The 21,928-nt window shown below is 38.2% G+C and overlaps 1 protein-coding gene across 4 annotated transcripts in view; it reads left to right on the top strand.

Moving 5' to 3' along the window:
* ASPH (aspartate beta-hydroxylase) overlaps positions 1–21,928 on the top strand; it is a 167,610-nt gene that overhangs the window by 23,380 nt on the left and 122,302 nt on the right. For 2 of the 4 annotated variants that reach the window (XM_028147947.2, XM_028147949.2), the window contains exons 2-3: positions 10,286–10,435; positions 13,828–13,896. In XM_028147947.2, the coding sequence (XP_028003748.2) occupies positions 10,286–10,435; positions 13,828–13,896 (219 nt within the window). Of the gene's footprint in view, positions 1–4,314; positions 4,423–10,285; positions 10,436–13,827; positions 13,897–18,308; positions 18,546–21,928 lie in introns of those variants that run through there. The other 2 variants (XM_028147943.2, XM_028147951.2) reach the window with 2 other exon arrangements.

Genomic DNA, 21,928 nt, shown 5'->3' with positions numbered 1-21,928 from the left:
TTTTCTTAGCAAAGTTGCAGAATCCATTAGGATGGTTAAGCCAGGAGGATAGCTACTGAGATATTTCAATAAGAATGAAGATGAGGCCGAAACCGGTTTGGCTCAGTGGATAGAGCGTCGTTCTGCGGACTGAAAGGTCCCAGGTTCGATTCCGGTCAAGGGCATGTACATTGGTTGCGGGCACATCCCCGGTAGGGGGTGTGCAAGAGGCAGCTGGTCGATGTTTCTCTCTCATCGATGTTTCTAGCTCTCTGTCCCTCTCCTTTCCTCTCTGTAAAAATTCAATATATTAAAAAAAAAAGAATGAAGATGAGATTAGGAAGGTGAATCAGGTGGGGTTTATAGCAAGATCCATGGTAAGATTTACCATAAGAATGAGTGTTGGGTATAGAGTGGAGGGGAACAAGGCTAGTGGGAATGAAATATGAAGGAAAGAGGACCTGTCATGTTGGCCACACGTGGTTATGGTTGGAATTGAGGTGAAGAAGACTTTGCTGTGGGGGCAGTCACTGGAGGTGGTGGATGACAGTGATGAGGCAGGGTGGGGTAGTATAATTGGATGGTATGGACTTCAGAGGAACAGGTTATTTTTTTGTGTGTGTGTGTGTTTCCCTTTTTTTAAGTGGTAAGGAAATGGTGGTCTGGGAATTAGTAGAAGTAAGAGCTCCTTTCTCTTCCTCCAGACGCAGAGAATTAAGGATGGCTAGTGTAGCAGTGCAATGATTCTCTTTATGTGTGGTCCCTAGGACCTGCAGCATCACATCACCTGGGAACTTATTAGCAATGCAAATTCTCGGGCCCCATCCAGACCTACAGAGTCAGAAACTCTGGGCTGGGCCAGCAGTGTGTTTGGCAAGCCTCCAGGTGATGGATGAACTACTGCTGTCAGGTGGCTGAGTGGTGAGGGGAGGGAAGTAGTCAGTGCTGGTCCATGAGAGGTAGGATGGATTCTCACCTGGTAGGTTTTGGAGGAAGGTAGAGCCCAGGACTCAGTGGACATAGGTCTTGGCTCTCCTGGCCTCCAGTGGTGTCAGGCTGATAATAATAGCCTCAGAGCACACATTAGACGTTTGGTCTTTGCTTGGACCTAGGAGTTGCTATTAGTCCCAACAGCTTTGTGTGTGTGTGTGTGTGTGTGTGTGTGTGTGTGTGTGTGTGTGTGTGTGTTTTGCGTGGAGCCTGTGTGGCTAAAGAAGGAATGGGATAGCCCACTATGTCCCAGGGTTATGTTCTACTTATGGCAGAATAGAGGACCGCAAGAGGCCATGCCTAGTAAAGTAACTATCACCTCCAACCTGCTTTGGAGGCCTGAAACGTCATATAGGTGAGCTGTAAGTCAGCGGAGCAAGATATATATTCTGTTTTCTTTACTGTCCTGCACAGTCACATGCCAAAGGACATGAAGAATTGAGACGTGAAGTGGATTAGATCACAGCCTTCCTTGTTGATCACCATTATTCACCCCCACATATAAAATATATTCACCTCCATGCTAAGACTCCCCAAAGCCTCGTCTAATCCCAATATCAGGCTCAAAGTCCTGAATCTTATTATTAATATCAGTTCCAAAGGCAACTCTTAGTTTGGAGACTTGACAAACTAAAAAGACAAGTTGTCTGCCCATCCCCTGTGTTCATACACGCACCCCTACATACCTAACGTACACTGGTGGGCGAGGGAGAGGTTAAGTGCCAAAACATTAGGCAGAACAAGAATGGGAGGCACATAAGTCACTAACCTATTGTAATTCTGAAATCCTGTGGGGAAATGTCACCAGGTCCTAGATAAGGGAGAGTTCCTTGACTGGGTCCAGTTCTGTGCCCTCGAGCAGCCTCCAACACAGTGTTCTCCATTGCTCTTAGCTCTCTGCCTGCCAGGAGGCCCTTTCTTTTTTTTTAATCATCTTTCATGGTTACATCTGAAGAAGGTTGTGGTGAATATGTCCTTCCTGGTGGCTGAGCAACCTTCTCTGTGTGATTCCTGCCTATCCCAACAGCTTTTAATGGAAAATAGTTAAGTTGTCTTTGCTAGGGCTTTTAAGACATGGTTTGCTCTGTGCACATTAAATTATTTTTGAACTGCATAAGCATTTCCCTTCCCAAAAAATGACTTGACATTATAAGAGATAGTTACTTGGAACTCAGAATTTCTTTTTCCTTAAGAAGTGTTGTGATAGATTAAATGTTACTTCAGAGACGTCCTAATCACCCTATGTAGAATGATCGGTTTGCCATTATGTGAAACCGAGGAATGAAGACATCTTATTGAAATAACTGTACTAAACCGTTACAGAAGACGAAGGAAACGGTTAGCTTTAGGACCTGTGGATATGTGTGAGAAAGATTTGTCGAGGAGGAGTAATGGGAGCTTTGCTGAAGAAGACTCAGGGGTGAGGTACATCCAAATTTAAAAGCTGTGATTCTTGTCTCTGGTCAGCACTTGGCCACAGACCTGTAATTTAGAACGCAGCTGGCCTTGGACGGGCCTGTAAAGGGAGAGGAGAAACCCGAGCAGCTCTGGCAATCTTGGTGGCAGGTTAGGCTCAGGAAGAGAGCTGGGAATTGGAGGTGAGGGGGCCATGCACTAGTTCTGACCCAGTCAGCACCAATGTGTTGCCTGGGTGACTTCTACAAATACTTGTATGCCTAGTTTGTGCCAAGACATGTTTTATAGGCAAGGAAATCGAGGCCCAAAGGTTTGATGGCTTTCCTCAAATCGAAGCTAATAAAGAAGCTGTGTTTTGGGTCTCTCATGATATCCTGTAGCCCTTATATGGACCCAAACAAGCTGAGTTTTCCTAGCAAAGTTGCCGAATCCCTTAGGGTGGTTAAGCCAGGAGGATAGCTACTGAGGTATTTCAATAAGAATGAAGATGTGATACGGAAGGTGAATCGGGTGGGGTTTATAGCAAGATCCATGGTAAGATACGAATGAGTGTTGGGGACCGAGTGGAGGGGAACTGAGTTCTGGGTCTTTTGAGTGTGAAATGCGCCACCCACCATGCGAGTGTAGTGGCTTGGTTTCCAGGGGTGCCAAGGAAGGGTCTCTTATCACCCTCACGCACTCTCTGAAAACAACAGAACGAAAGGACGCTTCGGAAATATTTGTCGAATGAAATTGTATGACGGTGGGTCATCTTAAATCCCTGTCAAAAAAGTAATATTATCTTTCAACGTTTTAGCAAGCACTAACTTTTAGCGGGACAGATCTTTGAGGAAAGGAATGGTGGGCGGAAGACAACTAAGACACTCATCAGCTGTGCGTAGTTGGCCCCGGTGCCTTTGCCACCTCCTCTTCAGAGCATATGCATATATATATATTCAATTTGCATGTGAAACATTCCATGTGACTGAGAAAATGAAAGACTCAAACAACTTTGAAAAGGTTGCCGCCTTGCTCTGGATACTATCTGTGCTAAATTAATTTAGTATACTAATCAGAACTCTGGTGAGTTCTGTGAACTGCTCATCTTAGATCAGTGAATCAATGGTACTAAAATTGGGCTGGTTTCATCTCCCAGGAGAGAATATTTGGAGAATGGGGTTGGAGGAAAGTAGAACAAAATCAGAGTGCGGTTGTCACTGTCTTTCTAGGTCCTTCTCTGAGATAGTTTCTTAGATCAGCACTCTTACTGCTAAAGAGCTCCTTCCTTCCCTGCTCCCTCCCTCCCAGCCTTCCTGCCATCTCTCCCTCCTCCTTCACTTCCCCTCCCTTCCTTTCCTTGTGCCTTTCTTCCCAGCTCTCTCCTTCCTTATCCGGTAAAACTGTTTTTTACTGTTGCTTCACTTTGGCTGTTGGAGGCATTAGTCTTGGGATGGCAATGCCTGTGAATCAGAATTCTTGAGCATTCATTTCTTTCCATGTAGGGTTCTGTTTCATTCAAACTAAGTAATAGTCTTTTCGTGGAAACATTTGACTGGATTCTGAAGGGCCAAATCCAGCTGTTTCTGGGCTTGGGGCCACATTGTAGAGCAAGACTTGTTTCGGTTTTGAATGGGTTGGTCCTTGGGCTCAAAACTATGGAAGACCGATGTCAAGAAAACAAGACGGGCAGCGCGGTTTGTTCTGTTCCATTGGATCCAGCATGCTTGATTTTTTTCTTTAGGGTTTGGAGTAGGAAGATAGGACCCAACGAGAAAGGAATCCCATAAGTGGGAGAAAGGCTGTGGGGTTATTCGGAGTGCCTTTCAGCCTGAGTGGTTAGCAGTATTTGGCCATGAGGAAGAGGCCTCTAAAAATAACTGGTGAGCAGTTTGCAGGCAGGTCCAATTTCAGTCCTCCAGGCCTTGCCCACGGAACTCGGCTGCCCAGAGCTTCAGTGGGGAGGGCCTGCGCGTGCCTGCTACCTGCTGAGGGAGCTTCGGTTTTTGACTTCAGTATATATCTTACACTCATGGATTGAAAAAAACAAAATGGCTGAAGGTAAAGGTGTATTCTTTCTTGTTTGGGTTAAAAGTGGCTTTGGATCCAGATGACAGTTGTCAGCTTCATTGTCGATGTGTGCTGTTAAAATATTTTTGGCTAAGTGCTTCGACTGCATCTTCTACATTTTCTATTTTGAACTCCTGGACTTTTCCCAGGAGTTTAATTTTTTTTTATGGAATAATCTGTCTTTAATCTGAATATGTTTAGGTGTCTTGACTTAGAATCTATCTTTTAGAATACTGTACTGCCAGAGGCCATATTTATGGACTTCACAAAAATGTACAGGCAGTTTTTCTTAGTTTTAAGAGTTAATTACAGTGAGTTTGAAGAATTCGTGTAGTAACGCATACAAAATTATAGGAAATTTAAGTTCATCTTGTACTAATGAACACATTTATTTAGTTGGCTCAAGCCGTCTCAGCATATGTGGAAACAACTCATTTTTGTGAAGCAGAGGATTAATGCGAAGAAAAGACACTAGGATTTTATTTTTTTTAATTAAGTCATTAATCTTCTAGTGTTCTTTAATGGTGTGTTGAATTTACATTTTTTTGTATGTGTTTGTTTTTGCTTTACATTTTAAGGTAGTCTTCCTATTTAGATTGTCTTCCCATGTAGTGAAAGCAAATAACTTTGGTTCATTTGTTGAAAACTTATTTATGAAAAGAGAAATAGACGTATCAAGACTGCTTCCAACTCTCAGCTGCCTAAGCGGCCCTGGAAGGCTTCTATTATTAGTATAGAGAATATGAGTATCTCTGCTTGGAGCACCGTGTGGGATAAATGGTTAGAGTGGGTCACTTGACTATTCTAATGAAGTGCCTCATGTCACCATGAGGAAGAATCTGAGGTGTACAGCTGACATTCAATTCTTTTAGGAGACATTTCCCCTTCTCCACTTCTGACCCACTTTCAACCGTTCTTGGCTCCCAGAGGGTGACATGTTGTAACATGAAAAAATGATCAGTTTGATGAATTGCTTGACAGTTTTATGGTGTGTGTGTGTGTGTGTGTGTTTAACTTTAAATGTGTGGAGTTTATGAAAAATACAAAATTGCCTGCATAATGCTAGTAAACTTGTAAATGGTGGATTGGTAATTCAGTTAGTAGTAGTCCAGCTAAGTAGTTCTTTCCTCAACCAAGTAAATAAAATGACCTGTTGTCCTTAGCCCACTCTTCATTTCCATGGCCATTTTCTGTGTTGGGTAGTATGTGAGGACATTTTCTCTGATTTGGAGGTCATGTACTTTTAGATGGTTCACCATGGGGAAAAAAAGAATCACATAGTTCTTGTCATATTTTTAAGTCCCATTAAAAAACCCTTTTGACTAATCCTTGGGACCACAGGTTGAAGATGGAGCCAGAAAATGAAATGAAAACCTTTAGATTTATTCTGATTTGAGAAAATAGGGACAGCTACTCGATGTTCTTCTAGAATCCCTTTGGACCAACATCAGGTTTCAGGTTTGCTTAGGGAGTGTTAAACCCTCTTGAAGCGTTTTTCGTACTATGCTTTTTTCAGTTTAATTGGGAAGAAACTGATCTGTCCTTTGGGACGATGCACGCCATGTTTACAGAGTGACTTATCAGGAGAGTATTATTTGGGATCAAGTAAAAGTCCCCTCAAAAAAGATGTCTTAGGATAAATGGTTAGAATGGGTCTCAGGAAAGATCCCTTTCTATAATTTACTGTTTTGTTCCTTTATGGAATTCATAATAACAGTAATACGATTAATAATAATAGAGTAAAACCTCAATTATTAGACATTATAAAGGAATGGATAAAATATTGCTACTAATTTCAGGTTCTAAGCAACATTAAATCTTTCAAAGTGATAAATATGTTTAATAAAAATATATTGAATGAAAACCTAAGATTTATTATACATTTCTTGCATTCTTAAACAGTTTAAGATGTGTTAATGAAAAAATCAATATGAAGGGCATTTTACCTTGTACTAAAGATTATTTTAAGACTGCTCAAGGTTTGCCTGCAAGCATCAACCATAAATGGCCTCCTGCCACTGTTCCTTCAAGCTCCCGGGCCACTCTGGCTGCTGGAATCATGCCTTTATAGGCCTTCCCTCCGTGGCACCTTGTTGCTTTAGCTCATGTGGGTTAGGTTGTCTTTAGTTTTGTGCCATGAGTTAGGAGGACACTTGATTGAAGTTGTTAGGGTCGTGTTTAAAACAAATGTAAATAGACTTTAGGTTAAGGCTTGTTCTTTAGGGTTTGGCTTTCTTGCTCCTCCCCCTCCCAATGCCTTCTGGTCCATGCGTTTATGTAATTAATTTTGAAAACATTTCCATACAGATGGTGTTGCAGGTCAAACGCTTCGATGAATATTACTGAATTAACTTGGATAAATGATATTTTCCTTTTGAAAAATCTCAGAACTTTTCCTCCTCCATTTCTGCCTCAAGAAAGAGATAGAAATGGAGAAAGAATTGAAGTTTGAAATCTAGTTATTTTGTTTTGCTAGCTATTTTATTATAAGCTTCTTTTAAATAATATAATCTTTTCTTTTTGAGGGTGCTATCTTTTAAAAATATTTATTAAATTTTTTTATTAAAAGTATAGTAGACGTACAATACTATCTGAGTTTCAGGAGCATGCCAGTTATTCAACATTTATAAATGTCACCACAATAAATCTAATAACCATCTGTCACTGTGCAAGGTTATTATACTACTGATTATATTATTTATGCTGAATATTACATATCTGTGACTTGCTCTTATTTTATAATTGGAAATTTGTACCTCTTATTTTTCTTCACCTTTTTCACCAATCATCCCACCTCTCTCTCCTCTATAAATAGCATCATATTGAGTATACTTTTATCTAGGTACACTTAATTAAATAAAAATTAATTATTGAGTAAAAATTGTATCATGTCTGACACATATGCTGAATAAATATGTTAACTGAATGAATGAAAGGATGAACTGTATCTATTCAGTCTTATTGTTTTCTAGTTAATTAGTTAACAACAAAGACACTGGTGTCAATTACAAAATGTCCAAGAGGAGATAAGACAAGGACCCAGTTTTCCTGCAATTTTTGCACTCATTTTAAACAGAAACTTTAAATTTGGTTCTTAGAGGCAATAAGTAGTCAAGGGAGGAACATTCTTAGTCATCATAATTCTCTTACAGTCTATCATAGTTCCATATTGGGGAGTAAATGAATATCCTGAAATGCATTATTGTTATTCTAGTGAGTATTCTACACAAATGGGTATGTGTGCATATATGTATGTGTTACATAGAAGTAAGGGTTTTCATACAGTATTAAAAGTCTTCCTGTGCACAGGTGTTTAATAAACACACACAACACTGCTCCTCCGCCCCATGAAGCTACTCTCTTTCTCCCTTTTTTAAAAATGTAGTGGTGCTTTATTTTATGTTGTTCTTATCGTTTCTGTGCTTAAGACACAAAAATATTTTAAAAATCATCATTTCCCCACCATTGTAGAAATTTTCACCCAGTGTCCCCCCTCCGAGGGCGATGTTCAGGGAGTGCAAGGGAAGCCTGTTTTAAGTGGACTTAATGTGTAACTTTGTGATCTGTGCCCAGCAAGTATTTTTAATGTACAAATCATGTGTTTTTTATATATAACCAGCTTTTAGGAGACTTTTGATAGATCATGTTACACAGAAATTAGATGGCCTTAGGTTTTTTGGGTATGTATACTCTTGTGGATTCACCACACGATTATTTATAAATCTGGCCCTTTTTGATGGGTCTGTTAATATTTAAAGAACATTAGGAAAGGAAATTGACTTTTTCTTTTTTTTAAAATATATTTTATTGATTTTTTTTTTTTTTACAGAGAGGAAGGGAGAGGGATAGAGAGTTAGAAACATCGATGAGAGAGAAACATCGATCAGCTGCCTCCTGCACACTCCCCACTGGGGATGTGCCCGCAACCAAGTTACATGCCCTTGATCGGAACCGAACCTGGGACCTTTCAGTCCGCAGGCCGACGCTCTATCCACTGAGCCAAACCTGTTTCGGCAAGGAAATTGACTTTTTCTTTCAGAATGAAATTTATCTTATTTGGTCATCATACCTTTATATACTTAAGTATAGATAAAGATACATATGTATAAGTGTGTACACACACATGCATATTTTCTCTCAGATTGACTTAGTCATTTCGACGCCTTTTGAAAAGTTGATCTATTGGTTAGTTTTAAAAATGCGCATATCTTTTAAATAAGAAGAATTTCAGTTTATTTTTTCTTCCAGAAGAATTGGCAGTAGATTGATTTGAGCCGCTGGAAAACTACTCCCGGTATTTGGTCCTCAGCACTGGGTTTAGGTGTCAGAAAGCAGGTTCTAGATGAGAACCTGTCAAGTTTTTGGAAGTCATGTGATTCGGTCCACTCAGTGTGGATCAAGGAACTCAGGACCAATGAAGTCGGCGTTTATTCCTAGCTCTACCTATCCTGTGCTGGTGACTTTGGGTGAATCGTTTCACCTTTTCTCTATAAAACAGAGATCCTCACTCCTGTCCTTCCGGGGGACAGTTGGTAGTGTTTGGGCGTGTTTTTGTCATAATCACTGGAAGCTGCTTCCCTTTGGACCAGCAGACACTAGGGATGCCATCTGCTCTGCAGCGTGAGAAACAGCCCCACAGGATGCAGAGGGGTCCTGTGTACACACCCAGGAGTGCCCTCTAGAGAGACACTGACAAGACGGTGGTGAGACCCCCACGCAGCCATGCCCGGGGAAGCACGCTGAGGAGCTGACACCTGCTCACAAGGAGGAGATGGTGTCCCACTTTCTTACCTGGTTGATAAACTTCTCCTTGGCTCGCAGGGCGTTTTAGGATAGGACCTGTCCTTTTAATGTCATTGTAACATTTACATAATATTTACTATACGTGCTCCTTCCAAAGAGAAACTTGAATATTATGGTCTTCCCTTTTAAGGACGGGCCTGACTGTTTTCTATTAATATCACTTGACTTTCATCATTTTTGTTTATTTTTGGCTGCAAGAAGAATAGTTCCAGGAGGATAAAAGGTATATTAAACATGTCAAATGTGACAAATGACACTTTTGGGGGACGGCAGTTTACAAAGCTGTTTCCTGCATTGAGACCAGTTGTGAATGAGCCCCTTCCTGTTTCCGAAGGTCCCAGGGTCTCGGAAGCAGGAGGGCTGGATTGTACTGTTTTGCTTCTCTTCTTCCCTGATCTCGGTTCCTGTCAATTGTTTCCTTCCTCCTTCTGTCCCTCTTTGGCTAAGAATGGAGAGTGGTTCTGGGAAGAGATATTTCCTGTGACAGTTGCCAGAGTTTTTTTTATTTTATCTTTATTATTCTTTTTTAATTTAAATTATTTATTGTTTAAAGTATTACATAAGTCTCCTTTTTCCCCCCATTGACCTCCCCCTGGCCGCCCCCCTCTCCCCAGTTTTTAAGATTGTACAGAAATTAAAAGGGGCAGAAGAGGATTTGGTACATTTCTCTACGATTTCATTAAATTGTTGATAATGCTGTGAGCTTTGAAGGAAGTAATATTTAGGTAGTTTGGATAAAAAATTTGGAAGGAATAGACATATTATATGATACTTTATTTTTTTAAATAGTCCATTCGTCATTTATTTCTTTCATTACTTAGAAGCTAGGGATTTGCATATGTGGTGTGGAGTCTAAGCAGAATCTTTAATTTCCAAAATCTTTATTTTGTGTAATATGTTTGGAGAATTTAAGTTGAAACTAGTTTTGAAATGAAATGACTAAGAAATTGTTAGTACTTGAAATTACTGGAGACATAACTCAGTGAAAAGAGGTGTTTGATTAAGTGTTTTCTTACCTAATGACATTGTCCATCATTTCATTCTTAAACAGACACAAAGCACGGAGGACACAAGAATGGAAGGAAAGGAGTGCTTTCCGGAAGTTCATTCTTCACTTGGTTTATGGTCATTGCCCTGCTGGGGGTCTGGACATCCGTCGCCGTCATCTGGTTTGAACTTGTTGATTATGAGGAAGTTTTAGGTAAGAATTTTGATATCATTTCTTATGTGAATTTGTCAGAGTGTAAATGACATCCCTTTAGTAATTGTAAAGATTTATCAGCTTCTTTTCCTAATGTTAATTTCTGTAGCCTTTCCGTTCTCAGTAGAAAAAAGGATGTTATCAGGTTACCTTGGAAACTGGCTTTTCAGCTTCTTTGAACATGATCTATAGTTTTAAAAAAAGGCTTTAGAGTGTACATATATCACATAGGAAAGTCTTATCCAACAGTAGGTACTCTCACTACAAGCAGTACTCTATAATTTCTATTCTATTTTGTTATATTATGAATTTTAAAAATACTGGTATGAGCCACTGAATTTACTTAAGGATCCATTAATGGATCATAAACATATAATTCACAAGAGCTTGCCTTAGAGAGCATTTGTCTTTGTTGTGGAAATGTGTGTGTGTGTGTGTGTGTGTGTGTGTGTGTGACACAGCTATGGTCATTGTGCTGTTTTGAGGAAGTTGACGTGTTGTTTTTTATAGTTATCCTCCTTCTCTTCCTTTTTCTTTTTCTCCCCCCATAATGACTGCCATTTTTCATGATTGTTTGCATTAATGATTCTTTGTCATTTTGGAGTCATACTTTTTTTTTTTAACCTCACCAAGTCTTTTTATGAAATTTCAGATGAAATTCATGTAACAACATTCAATATAAATACTTGAAAATCAACAGTTCACTGACTTTTAATATATTCATCATTTGGTGCTATCCTCATCATTATCTATTTCCAGAATAATTCCATCACCCACCCCCCCAAACACCCAATTCCCCACTACTTTTCTCTCCTGGCAAATGCTAATACACTGTCTGTGTCTGTGGATTTTCCAATTCTGGACAGTTCATATAAATGGAATCATACAGTATGTGGCCTTCTGTGTCTGCCTTTTGCACTTAGCATAATGTCCTCAAGGTTTAATACTCCATCTTTATGGCTGAATAATATTCCATTGTATGGATATGCCACATCTTGCTTTTCCATTCATCAGTGATGGACAGTAGAACTGTTTCCACTTTCTGGCTGTTGCAAATAAATGTCCTTCCTCTTTAAATGCTCAGGGAAAGATGTGGACCCTATCATTGAACAAAATCCATACTTCTCTGTATGCACAGTATTGTGTGGAAAATCCCCTCCCTTTCATAGACCCTCTTGTACTGCTTTACTTATTAGATTATAGCCCTTTTTCTGGGGGCTTAAAGGCAAAGAATAGCCAAACATTGCATGTAATCTGCCTTTCATTGAAGCAATTTCTGGATAAATTGATAGACTAACAGAAGAAGTATTTTAGTGTACAGACAACCTTCTGTGTAATCTGTGCTTTTGTTAACTTCAGAAAACAAAGTATTCCAAACTATAATCATATGTTGCTAGAGGAGAGGAAGTCTGTTACAGAAGATGAGATTGCAGATATTTGTACATTGAGCACAAGTAACAATTTCTGTGTTTTTACATGCATGCAGCCAAAGCAAAGGACTTCCGTTATAACTTATCGGAGGTACTTCAAGGTAGGCTATTGGAGATGCATTTTCAGTCCACTTGTGTTGGTCTCTAAAATCTTATCCTTATTCTTCCAATTCAGTTATCACCTGCATCAGAGAATGTAAGTGACCAGCAGACCCTGAGATGAATGGATTACTCCGACACAACATTTGCTGTGAAAGAGAGGGCTAAGGGACTGCCTGGCTAAAGGAACCGGGCAGCCTCGATAGCCTGTCTTGTTAGGCTTTTATTGTAGCAGCAGTATGAGATAAAGTTTATCTTTAAGATACAATCAGTAGGGTTAATTATGTGGGGAGGGCACATGTGTTTGTAGTGTCCTTTAAGCAAGGACACCCAAAGATTTAAGCTTAAGGATTCCAGTAAACACCCAGGGGTCTGCATGTGCACAGACTTGTTTGGAAAGCTCAAGGAATAATTAGGGGCACCACCTTCAACACTCCCCTTAGTCTCCCCTAAGTCGGAATTCCAATAAACAGGGCAGATGGCCTTTGGCACACTTCCCTTTTCTCAGAATGTCCTCCTTACAACTTTCCAACCAAGTCTCATGTGCTCCCCCAACAAAGGACCAGTTTCTCTTTTTAAGGTCGTCAGAAATTAAAATATTTTTCATGTTTCTAATGTTTGAGCTCTGTACTATATGTAGCCTCGACCTGCAGATCAGTGCTTTCCATTTTCTTAGCTTATAGAAGTCATAGCTCTCCTTTATTATACCTGTCATTTTTAATGTGTGTGCTGTCTAAGCCAGACTTTCACATAGCAAGCTTACTCTTTTCCTGAGTAGAACAGGGCTCTGGGAGGGTAAAGACTGGCCATAGCTGCTCTACTCCAAAAGTTCTGCCTGTTCTTATGCTATGTTTTAATCTACTTTTTCTTAAAGAAATGGTAACGGTGCTGCCCACTGCTTTTTTAGTGTTCATGCTATATTTGTGAATGTTGTTTAAAATATTGCTGTACATTAATATATCTTTTCATAGCCACTGTCGATTGGTGATTTATCAATCATGTTGATTGTCGGATGCTTTTTAAAGAATTAAATGTATTTGACTCATTTGAAATGGTAATTAAGTATAACAGTGCTCCTAGATGATAAAGCTTTATTGGAGTCTTAAAATGCCTATTTACTGTTCTTGATGATTAAAAGGCTCTGGTAGTATTGTCTTCTCAGATTCTTTGTTTTAAGCCTTTTTTTTTCCGTAGTAATAGATGGCCAGTGCTAATTAAATTTTTAAGTAGGATAACGGTAAGTTTCTTTGTGATTTTAGGAAGCCAGTTTTATTACATGCTTTATTTTCAGAGGTCTTTTTAAAAAAGATTGACTCATGATATTTCTGTTGTGATTATAGTAAAATATAAAGTTAATTGTCCTCTTATTTTTAGTACTTATACTCGATGTGAATTACATTTAATCTGTATTTGAGGCTTGGTGTTTGTTCCTTTTGTTTTGAAAATTGATGGTGGAACTTCATAATTTGGAAACATTAAATGTTATGTGATTGTTAGAAATGGATCAATATTATTCCTTATATATGTTGAAATCTTTTTTTACCTAAAATATTTGCAGCACTGTAATTTTTAAAAATTCTGAGATGATTACATCAGGGTATTGTGAAACCTTTAAGGAAAATATTATCTCAGTTACATGTTGTAGATTTGTTAGGCAAACATTTCCTGAATCTCTAAGTGAATTGCCCATCATTTTTAGGTAAGATGTTAATGTAGCACTGCTTTTCGGGATAAAAAGAGCAAAGAATTGCATTGATTGGTAACATTGATGGTTGATGTGCAGGACGGCAATAGCGGTGGTATTACCTTATTAAGATTGTTTTTCCTTTTGTTCCCATATCCATCTTTCTTCCCCTCTTGTAGGAAAACTAGGAGTCTATGATGCTGATGGTGATGGAGATTTTGATGTGGATGATGCCAAAGTTTTATTAGGCAAGTAGACATTTACTTTTTGTTAGTGTTGGTAAAATACTGGGAAGAAAGGAATATTTTTGCCTTGATGATATCTATGTCAATTGTATACATTTTATGGAAGATATTTTCTCTTTTTTTTAAAATTTCTTTATTGATTAAGTTATTACATATGTGTCCTTATCCTCCCATTATTTCCCACTTAAATCATGTCTTTCACTGTTGCTGAAATGTTAAAAGGTTTAATTATTTTTTGTGGACTCACATTTTTACTTACTTTCATAAATGGATAGCATAAAGCTCTTAGAGATATACTCTTAATAAGTATAACAACCTGATATGTTTTTTTCAGATTTAAAACACTTTATAATCTGAACTTACCATTTAAATATATAATGTGTTAGTCTGTTTTCAAATATGGTGATTACAGCATTTTTTTAGCACCATTTGGTATAATCCACTCCCATTTGAAAATCTAAACTTTTAAAAGATTACATAAATTCATTTTGAAATAAAAAAGTAATAGTAAACATCTTAAAATGTGATGTGCATATTTAAAAAATACGATCTAGTGGTCCTTGGCCAGGTTTCTTTATTTTGGAAGTCTTGGGCCCTTCTTTTTCTATCACCAGAGCTACCTGTCTTTATCGTTGACATGTTCTTCTAATAAATAAATATGTGATGTTCTCTCATTTGTTTTAAAATGCTGTTTTATTAGAAAGAATGGTATTGGTTTAATATGCAAATTTCCTATAATCTGGCCTGGGAAATACATATTTTTCTGCTTATTAAGCTGTATCATTTCCTTTCCTTAGACCCAATTTTATATATGTTTCATGGGCATGAAAAAAATGGGAGGATACCACATCTGTAACTAATGAAACTGTTTTCAGTAGATTTATCTTAACTTCCTATAAAACAGTAAGTTCTAAATATGAAAAAAGGGTTTAGTTGTGATTACATGTAATATAACTTCTTAATTTTACTTTACATTTTATTATTGCTCAGGGGGAATTATGTTTGCTACTTAACAGTGGAAGCTCCTATCTATGAAATTTCTCTTCCTGTCTTAACCTTAATGAAATCTTCTATGTAATTCCATCATTACATAGCTAAATTTGAGTTTATATAAATATAATGAGTCTCAGGAGACTAATCCTTGGTATGCAAAATAAATAAAGTTATATGGAATTTAACATGTCAGAATGATGCTGAGTTGCTAAGTGTTATTACTCCATTTTATTACTTTACTTTAAATAATGGATCCTGAATAGTAAAGCTTTTTAATTTTAAAAATAACTTAATGTGGGCCAAGGTGCCTCAATTTTAGAAATATTACTTCTCATGTATATTATATTGATTCTTTTGGCTTTAAATGAGCTATCTGGTCTGTCAGATAGGAAATGTCAGCTATTAGAATTAAATATGTTATTTTTCTATAAAACACACTGATTTACAAAGCAAACTTACATTAATAGTTTGATTTTTAGTGCTACATTTAGACTGCAAGGATTTTAAGTAACCATTAACAAGTTAATGAATTGTTAATGAACATTGTCATTTGCAGATAGACAGACATATATGATATGGGCAAATTATAACTTCTGGGTGTGTGTTTTTTTAACAAGAATTATATATTCGGAGGTGGAACCAAATTTGGTGAATGTGAGTTCATTGGTAATTACACTATTGAGGGCACAAAGGTGCAGATAAATGATTTTGCCCTGTAGGTGTACTAATTCGCAGTTGGCTTGTAGCTTCAGGAAAGATAAACAAATAGGCGAGCTCTTTGGCTCACTGATGTCCTGTGACCTTATTGCTCTGGTGTTTGAATTCTCTGTATGAAATGCAACCTTGACCAGAATTGAATTTTATGACTCAAGTTCTTTCTTAGTTTGTGAGGTTATTTTAGTTTAGTTGTGCCCCCCTCTTACTGGCAGGTGGTTGCAAAGAAAGAACCTGGTGGAATTCTTGGGGTGCAGAGCCATTATTGCTCTGTATGCTTAGGGAGAAGTTACGAGGGTAGCAAATGCAGTGAGCAAAGACCTCAAGAAAAGTCCAACTTCCTGAGAGCATTCTCATTGGAGAGGCAGCTCAACGGGAAGGCTCTGGCTTAAGGCAAGGGTGTCCAAGGGGAAGGACAGAAGTAGGAAGTTGGGGATTAGGGAAGAGCTTGGCATGGTAGCGGTAGTAATAGCGGAGATAGTTGAACTTTATTAGTCTTGGCATTTATTTCATAAGTATTTCTGTATTCTTAAATCTGCAAATACCTAACTCTTATCAATTGGATAACATTTTGAGTTTTGGTTTTTCTCGTTAAATATAAAGAAAGTGAAATATGTGTGAGTAAATCAAGACCAATAGCCATTGTTCATTTTATTATTTCCTTGTTTCTGGCCATGCCCCTTCCTGCTTTGAAAATATTCTAACGCCTGCTCTAGTTTACAGTTTCCGACTCTTGTGGTCAGAATTTTCTAAAATAAAGTATCCTTGATTTTGGTTTGGATAATTGAAAACTACGTTGTTAGGGAAAGTATTCTATGAGAACTTGTTTTCCATACAAAATTGATAGCAATTTGATCCAGGGATTAAGTGATAAGAGTAAATATTCTGAGAGTAATCCCACTGAAGGATTACATCATTGGCCTTCTGTCCTGTGACTGGTGCCTAGCTGGAACCCTATCAGGTATGGTTGGAGTACTAAAGGGAAGCCTTGGTAAACATGTATAGACTGGAAGGGATGCACGAGTGAGCTGAAGACAGGAAAGAACTGGATAGTGTCCATGCAAAGGCATTCCCACCTGCTCTTTGGTTCGGGCCTGCTCTTGACGGTGAAGGAATTGTATACCCAGAATTTTTTCACTTTCTCTTCAGACGAATACTCTTGTCTTAGGAATCACAGGAAAGTTGCATAGTTGGATAAATAGTTTTGTTTAAATACCTTTGCATATTTGTTAGACAGTTCAGCCTATCATAGTGAAGGGCAGTCTAGGTTTATAGTTTATATTTGATACTTAGAAGGACTTACGTTGGAAAATTGGAGAGAGAAAAAATGTTTATTGTAAACACACAGCTATGGTGCTTTAAGGAAAGAAGAAGAAGCAATGTTAATCCCACAGAGACTTGGGCGGGAATATAGATCGCCTCTGTTCATAGCCCTTGTCAACTGTTAAATTCAGTGAAAAAACGTTCTAGGTTTGTCGAAAGTAAACACCAAATGCAATGTGTGGCCCCCTCTTCCCCGAATGCATGAAGAACGGCATGCTATAGTTTTTCTATGGGTTAATGTGGGGGAAATTCACTCTAATATTTATACTAGTTATCTTATTATTTATTACCCCTTACCTGCCACTCTTGATTGCTGGTAGTTATGTTTGTTACATGGACAAATTCTGTTTGTTGAAGCTTGAAATACTAAATTAGCTGGTTATAATTTCACCTCTAAAGTCACAGATATTTACATTTTTTTACAGCCAGAACCCTCCACCATGTGTTGTTGTTTTTCTCTCCTCAAAATTATAGGCCTTGCTATCCAGAGCTTGGCAATATTGGTAACTTTGGAGTAGAGAGACCTTTTCTACCCAATGCCAGTTCTTCACAGACAAAGAAACAAAAACAATAGATGATTAAAACCAATATTGCTTTGCTTTCTTTCCATCATCAGGGACTGTTTTAGGTCTAAGATTTAAAAACAGTAGAAGAGAATTTCTTGGCTCCTGGGGACAGAACTTTGGAATGCTCTTATTGTAAGTGATTAGCTAAGGCCATTGATCAAATTTCATATTGGTAGGCAGAGTGAATTATTATTAATAACTAACTTTTATTATTGGCCAAAATTAAAGGACCATGTGTCAGTAGCCAGAGCATTATAGAACTAACATATTTAATAGTGTTAAAAATTAAGTTAATTATCTGAGCTTCTCAAGTTAACTTCAATCCGGAAGGGGAAAGTTTGAGGAAATGAACCTTCCTGTTTTCAATGACTGTTTATGTAAATAAGTAAATGTTTGTATACTCAACCCTCGATAATATCAGGTTGGTAAATGAGCAAATCTGGAGTCTTGCACTATTTGTCTTTTTACCCTCAATACTACTATGATTCACTCTTCCCACTGACAGTAGTCAGTCAATGTTGGCTGCTACAATTTTGTGTTTTTCAGCTCTAGATTCTCTTGAGTAGAGAAAGGCAAGCCTGATTAGGGGCTGGTAGGAATGGTGAGGATTGGTCAAATTGTGCCTTTCCTTTAGTTCATATGATTGAGAGTTGGTTGTAAGATGTGCATCTTAATCCATTTCTCTTTTTCCAAAATACCCTTTCTGTAAACCTCTGTGACCATGATGCACGTCCTTTTTGAGATCACTCTTCCTGAGTTTCTTTTCCACCTAACTGCTCTCCTTGTTTTCTCTCTCTCTCCTCCTTTATTCTTATGTAGGCCTGACCAATGATGGCAGTAATGAAAATATTGATTCTCTTGAGGAAGTCGTTAATATTTTAGCAGAGGAAAGTTCAGATTGGTTTTGTAGTTTCCTCTCATTTCTCTATGATATAATGACTCCTTTTGAAATGCTAGAAGAGGCACAAGAAGAAGGAGAAGAAGAAGAGGAAGAGGAAGAAGAAGAAGAAGGAAAAGGAGTGAAAAAAAAAAGTAAAACCACAGACCGTGTTGATGGTATGTCACAGAAGGAAGGGGTTCAGGGAACGACTTGTATCATTTTGACTTTATTTAACCAGTAACGTTGATTCAGGGACTGAAGTCATTGGCTTATGAAAACCGGAAGCAGTCTCCTTTTTCTTTCTTTCCTTTGCTCACCCAGGACTTAACGTGCGGTGGGGCAGCTGCAATCCAACAGTATCAGGCAACTATATCATCTTTTTTTCCCAGTGCAGCTCCTGCTAGTCCCTTGCTTGGCTTCCCCACTCTAGTGAAGAAATTGGCATTCCTCATTCTTGTAGTTGTCTACAAAGTGCATTGACAATGATGTTCTTGGTGGTATAATTGGTTTCTGTATTGTTTTGTTTCCACTTATGTATTCACTGAACTAAATTTAAAAAATAGCAAATTGTTTGTGATTAACACTTGATGCTTGGCTTTCTAACATGCTATCAATGAAGATGATTATAATGGACTTGATTATCAGAATATTTCTAGCATGATTCATAAATAAATGCTTCTCTGTTGATCGTTAACATGACTGATGTGTAAAATGATGGTTCTTAAAAACCCTGATTTTTTCAGTTGTAATTGATTTAGGGTAACTGATTTGTCACATAGGTTAATGCCAACTTCAATGTAAAATTCTGTTTCAATGGTGCTTTTAAAATAATTTGAAAATAACCCCATGTTTTGGCCTTAGGCTAGTTAAATTATATATTCAGATAGTAGTATGTCTGACTATTTCTGTGTATGAAAGCAAAATTTATTTTTAATCTCATTTCCAAATATATATCTAGAGAAACTAATTTGCATATTTTTAAAAGGCGGTATAAGTCTTTTTCCATTTTTTCCTGTATTACTTTATTAATTGGCTATCAACTTTGGCTTAGGTATAATATGAAGTTTTTTGCTTTTCAAATATTCATTTTCATATTTAATCAAAATTCTTTCAGTAAATGGATTATTCACACACACACCCTTTTTTTTTTTTTTTTTCAGAGGGGACTATGACAAATTTAGTGTCTTTGATAGAAATCATTCTAAAATGATAGCCTGAACATGAGTCTCAAATTAGAATACAGGAAGCACAGCAGCCTCCCCATCCGCTCACCACTTGCATGTGTCAGGAAATACTGTCAATTAGCTGATTTTATATTTTCTTTAAAGAAGCATTAGTGTACAGTTACTTTTGGAAGTGGATACACAAGTTGTATGTTGACAGTGCTCTCCTAAAACTTAAATGGCTATTAAAACTCTAGTCTGTCTTCCCTAATTCTTCAGGGAATATCTTTTATTCCGTTAATGTTTCTGGCAGTCTAAAGCAAGCATGCCAAACTCGAAGACTAACACGGGCCAAATAAACAAGGCATGCGGCCTGCTGGCCATGAGTTTGACATGCGTGGTCTAAAGCTTCTGACTTTGGAATGTTAATATTCAGGAACTAATGAGTATGATTTAATAATGTCCTTTCTGAAAGTTTATGCAGTTTTTGCCCATACTTAATGGGTCTTCCACTTCGAATATGACTGAAATATCAAAGTTCATTAGGTTTAAGTTCAAAAGCATTCTTTCTTAGCTCTCACTCTTAATGAAATCTACTTAGCCAAATGTCTGAGGGTGTGTTTTTTAAAGCAGTCTTATTTCTTAATGCTTCATTACTACTAACTCTGTAAGATGTTTGAACAGTGTATAAGAAGTAAATAATTAAATGTGTGTATTTAAAAATATTTGGAATCAATTTCTTAACAGACTTTTTTTTTTTGCATGATACTAACACATATTTTATGTACAGAAATTAATTATGCTTCATTTTTGTAAGTGAAAAATAAGGGTGGGAGATCATAATTGGCTGCTTATTTAGTCTCCCTTTAATCAGCTCCTTTGAAAGCCACAGAGGAAGGTAGAATCCAGGTAGCTGCTGAACCCCTGACTTCTGTGACTCCTTCAACTTGTGCCAAAGGCATATTTTGGTGAGAGAAAAGAGTTGTTTGCAAAACTGGTATAGAGAATTTTGAAGCTGATCAAAATGGCCTCACTTATATTTTACTTATTATACAGGGTGCCCCCCCCCCCAAATGTAGACGCCCTTTAACAGCTGGTAGCTCAATTGATGTTTCCTTGTTTTCATATTTAACCTATTGGAATTAATAACTATTCAAATTGTGTCTACATTTTTAGGACGCCCTACGTGTGCTATAATTCTTAATCGTCTAAGGATTTATTGTATAATTTTCTGTTTCATAATCTATTTCCCCAGCTTAAACTGAGGAACTTACTTTAAAAGGCAAAATTGTATTCTGTACATTGGAATATTTATTTATGGACTTTTAAGTGGTGCTGTAGTTCTCTGCTATTCCGATTTTGAAACAGCCACAGGAACTTTGTGGAACATGCTCCTTATTCAAATGCAGCGTCTCCTCCGGGCGGCCCTCTCACTTCTTCACACGCCCTGCTGTTTGTCCAACTGAAAGGCACTGGGCTTCCTGGACTTTGGCGCAGACACGAGGCAGTGGCCCTCGGGGGGGGTTATTTTCGGTGCTTCAGCTTCTTTCAGCCCTGATGTCCCCTGGGTCATGAGTGGTGGGTGTTGAGTTGGAGATGTGGCTTCTCCGTGCTGATCTAATTGATCACATTTCGAGGCCTGGCTGCCAGCTTGCTGCCGTGAGACTCAGGCAGAGCCTGGGACATGGTGGGATGCGGGGAGCCCGCCTTTCACCTCGTGCTCCACTCTGTGTTCCGGAAACTGGCCCCCTGTCTCAGAGCTGTGTCCACACATGTAAGAAACTTTTTCCTGCTTGAGTTCTGGCTTGTTTTCCTTCATCATTAGCTACACTGAGCAAAATATTTCCTTGTCTGTCCTGATGTTTATAACTTGGAAGAATTATCAAAAGCAGATATAGGCATAGACAGTTATTCTTAATTTGTGCAGTCGGCAGTTACACCTTTTTGGGATTCATACTCCGTGACTCTATCTGAATGAGATTCTGGTTTATAAGACAAGTAAGACATTTTCTGCTGTGGGGCTGTGGGATTTTCTTTGGTCACAGTGCATAATTGGAGGTTTTTAATGAAATTCAGGGACTCAGACTATCATCGCAAATTGATTGACGGAACAGTGTGCAAAATTCCCTGCCTCGGTTATTTGTTGAGTTAACCACCTATTACACAGGAATAGTTATTAGCTAAACAAACTGTGAACTCCTTGCAGTTAGGAATCAGGTCTTAGATTTCATTTGAATCTCTCTTCAAAGCTGAGCCTAACATACAATGCTTATTAAATACTAGAGGCCCGATGCATGAAAATTCATGCACTGGAGGGGAGGTCCCTCAGCCCAGCCTGCCCCCTCTCACAGTCTGGGAGCCCTCAGGGGTGGGAGGGACCCGGTGATCAGGGGAAG

This window comes from Eptesicus fuscus, chromosome 19 (genome assembly GCF_027574615.1).
Source record: "Eptesicus fuscus isolate TK198812 chromosome 19, DD_ASM_mEF_20220401, whole genome shotgun sequence".
Classification (NCBI taxonomy): Eukaryota; Metazoa; Chordata; class Mammalia; order Chiroptera; family Vespertilionidae; genus Eptesicus; species Eptesicus fuscus.
This window is presented reverse-complemented; position numbering and strand designations above follow the sequence as displayed.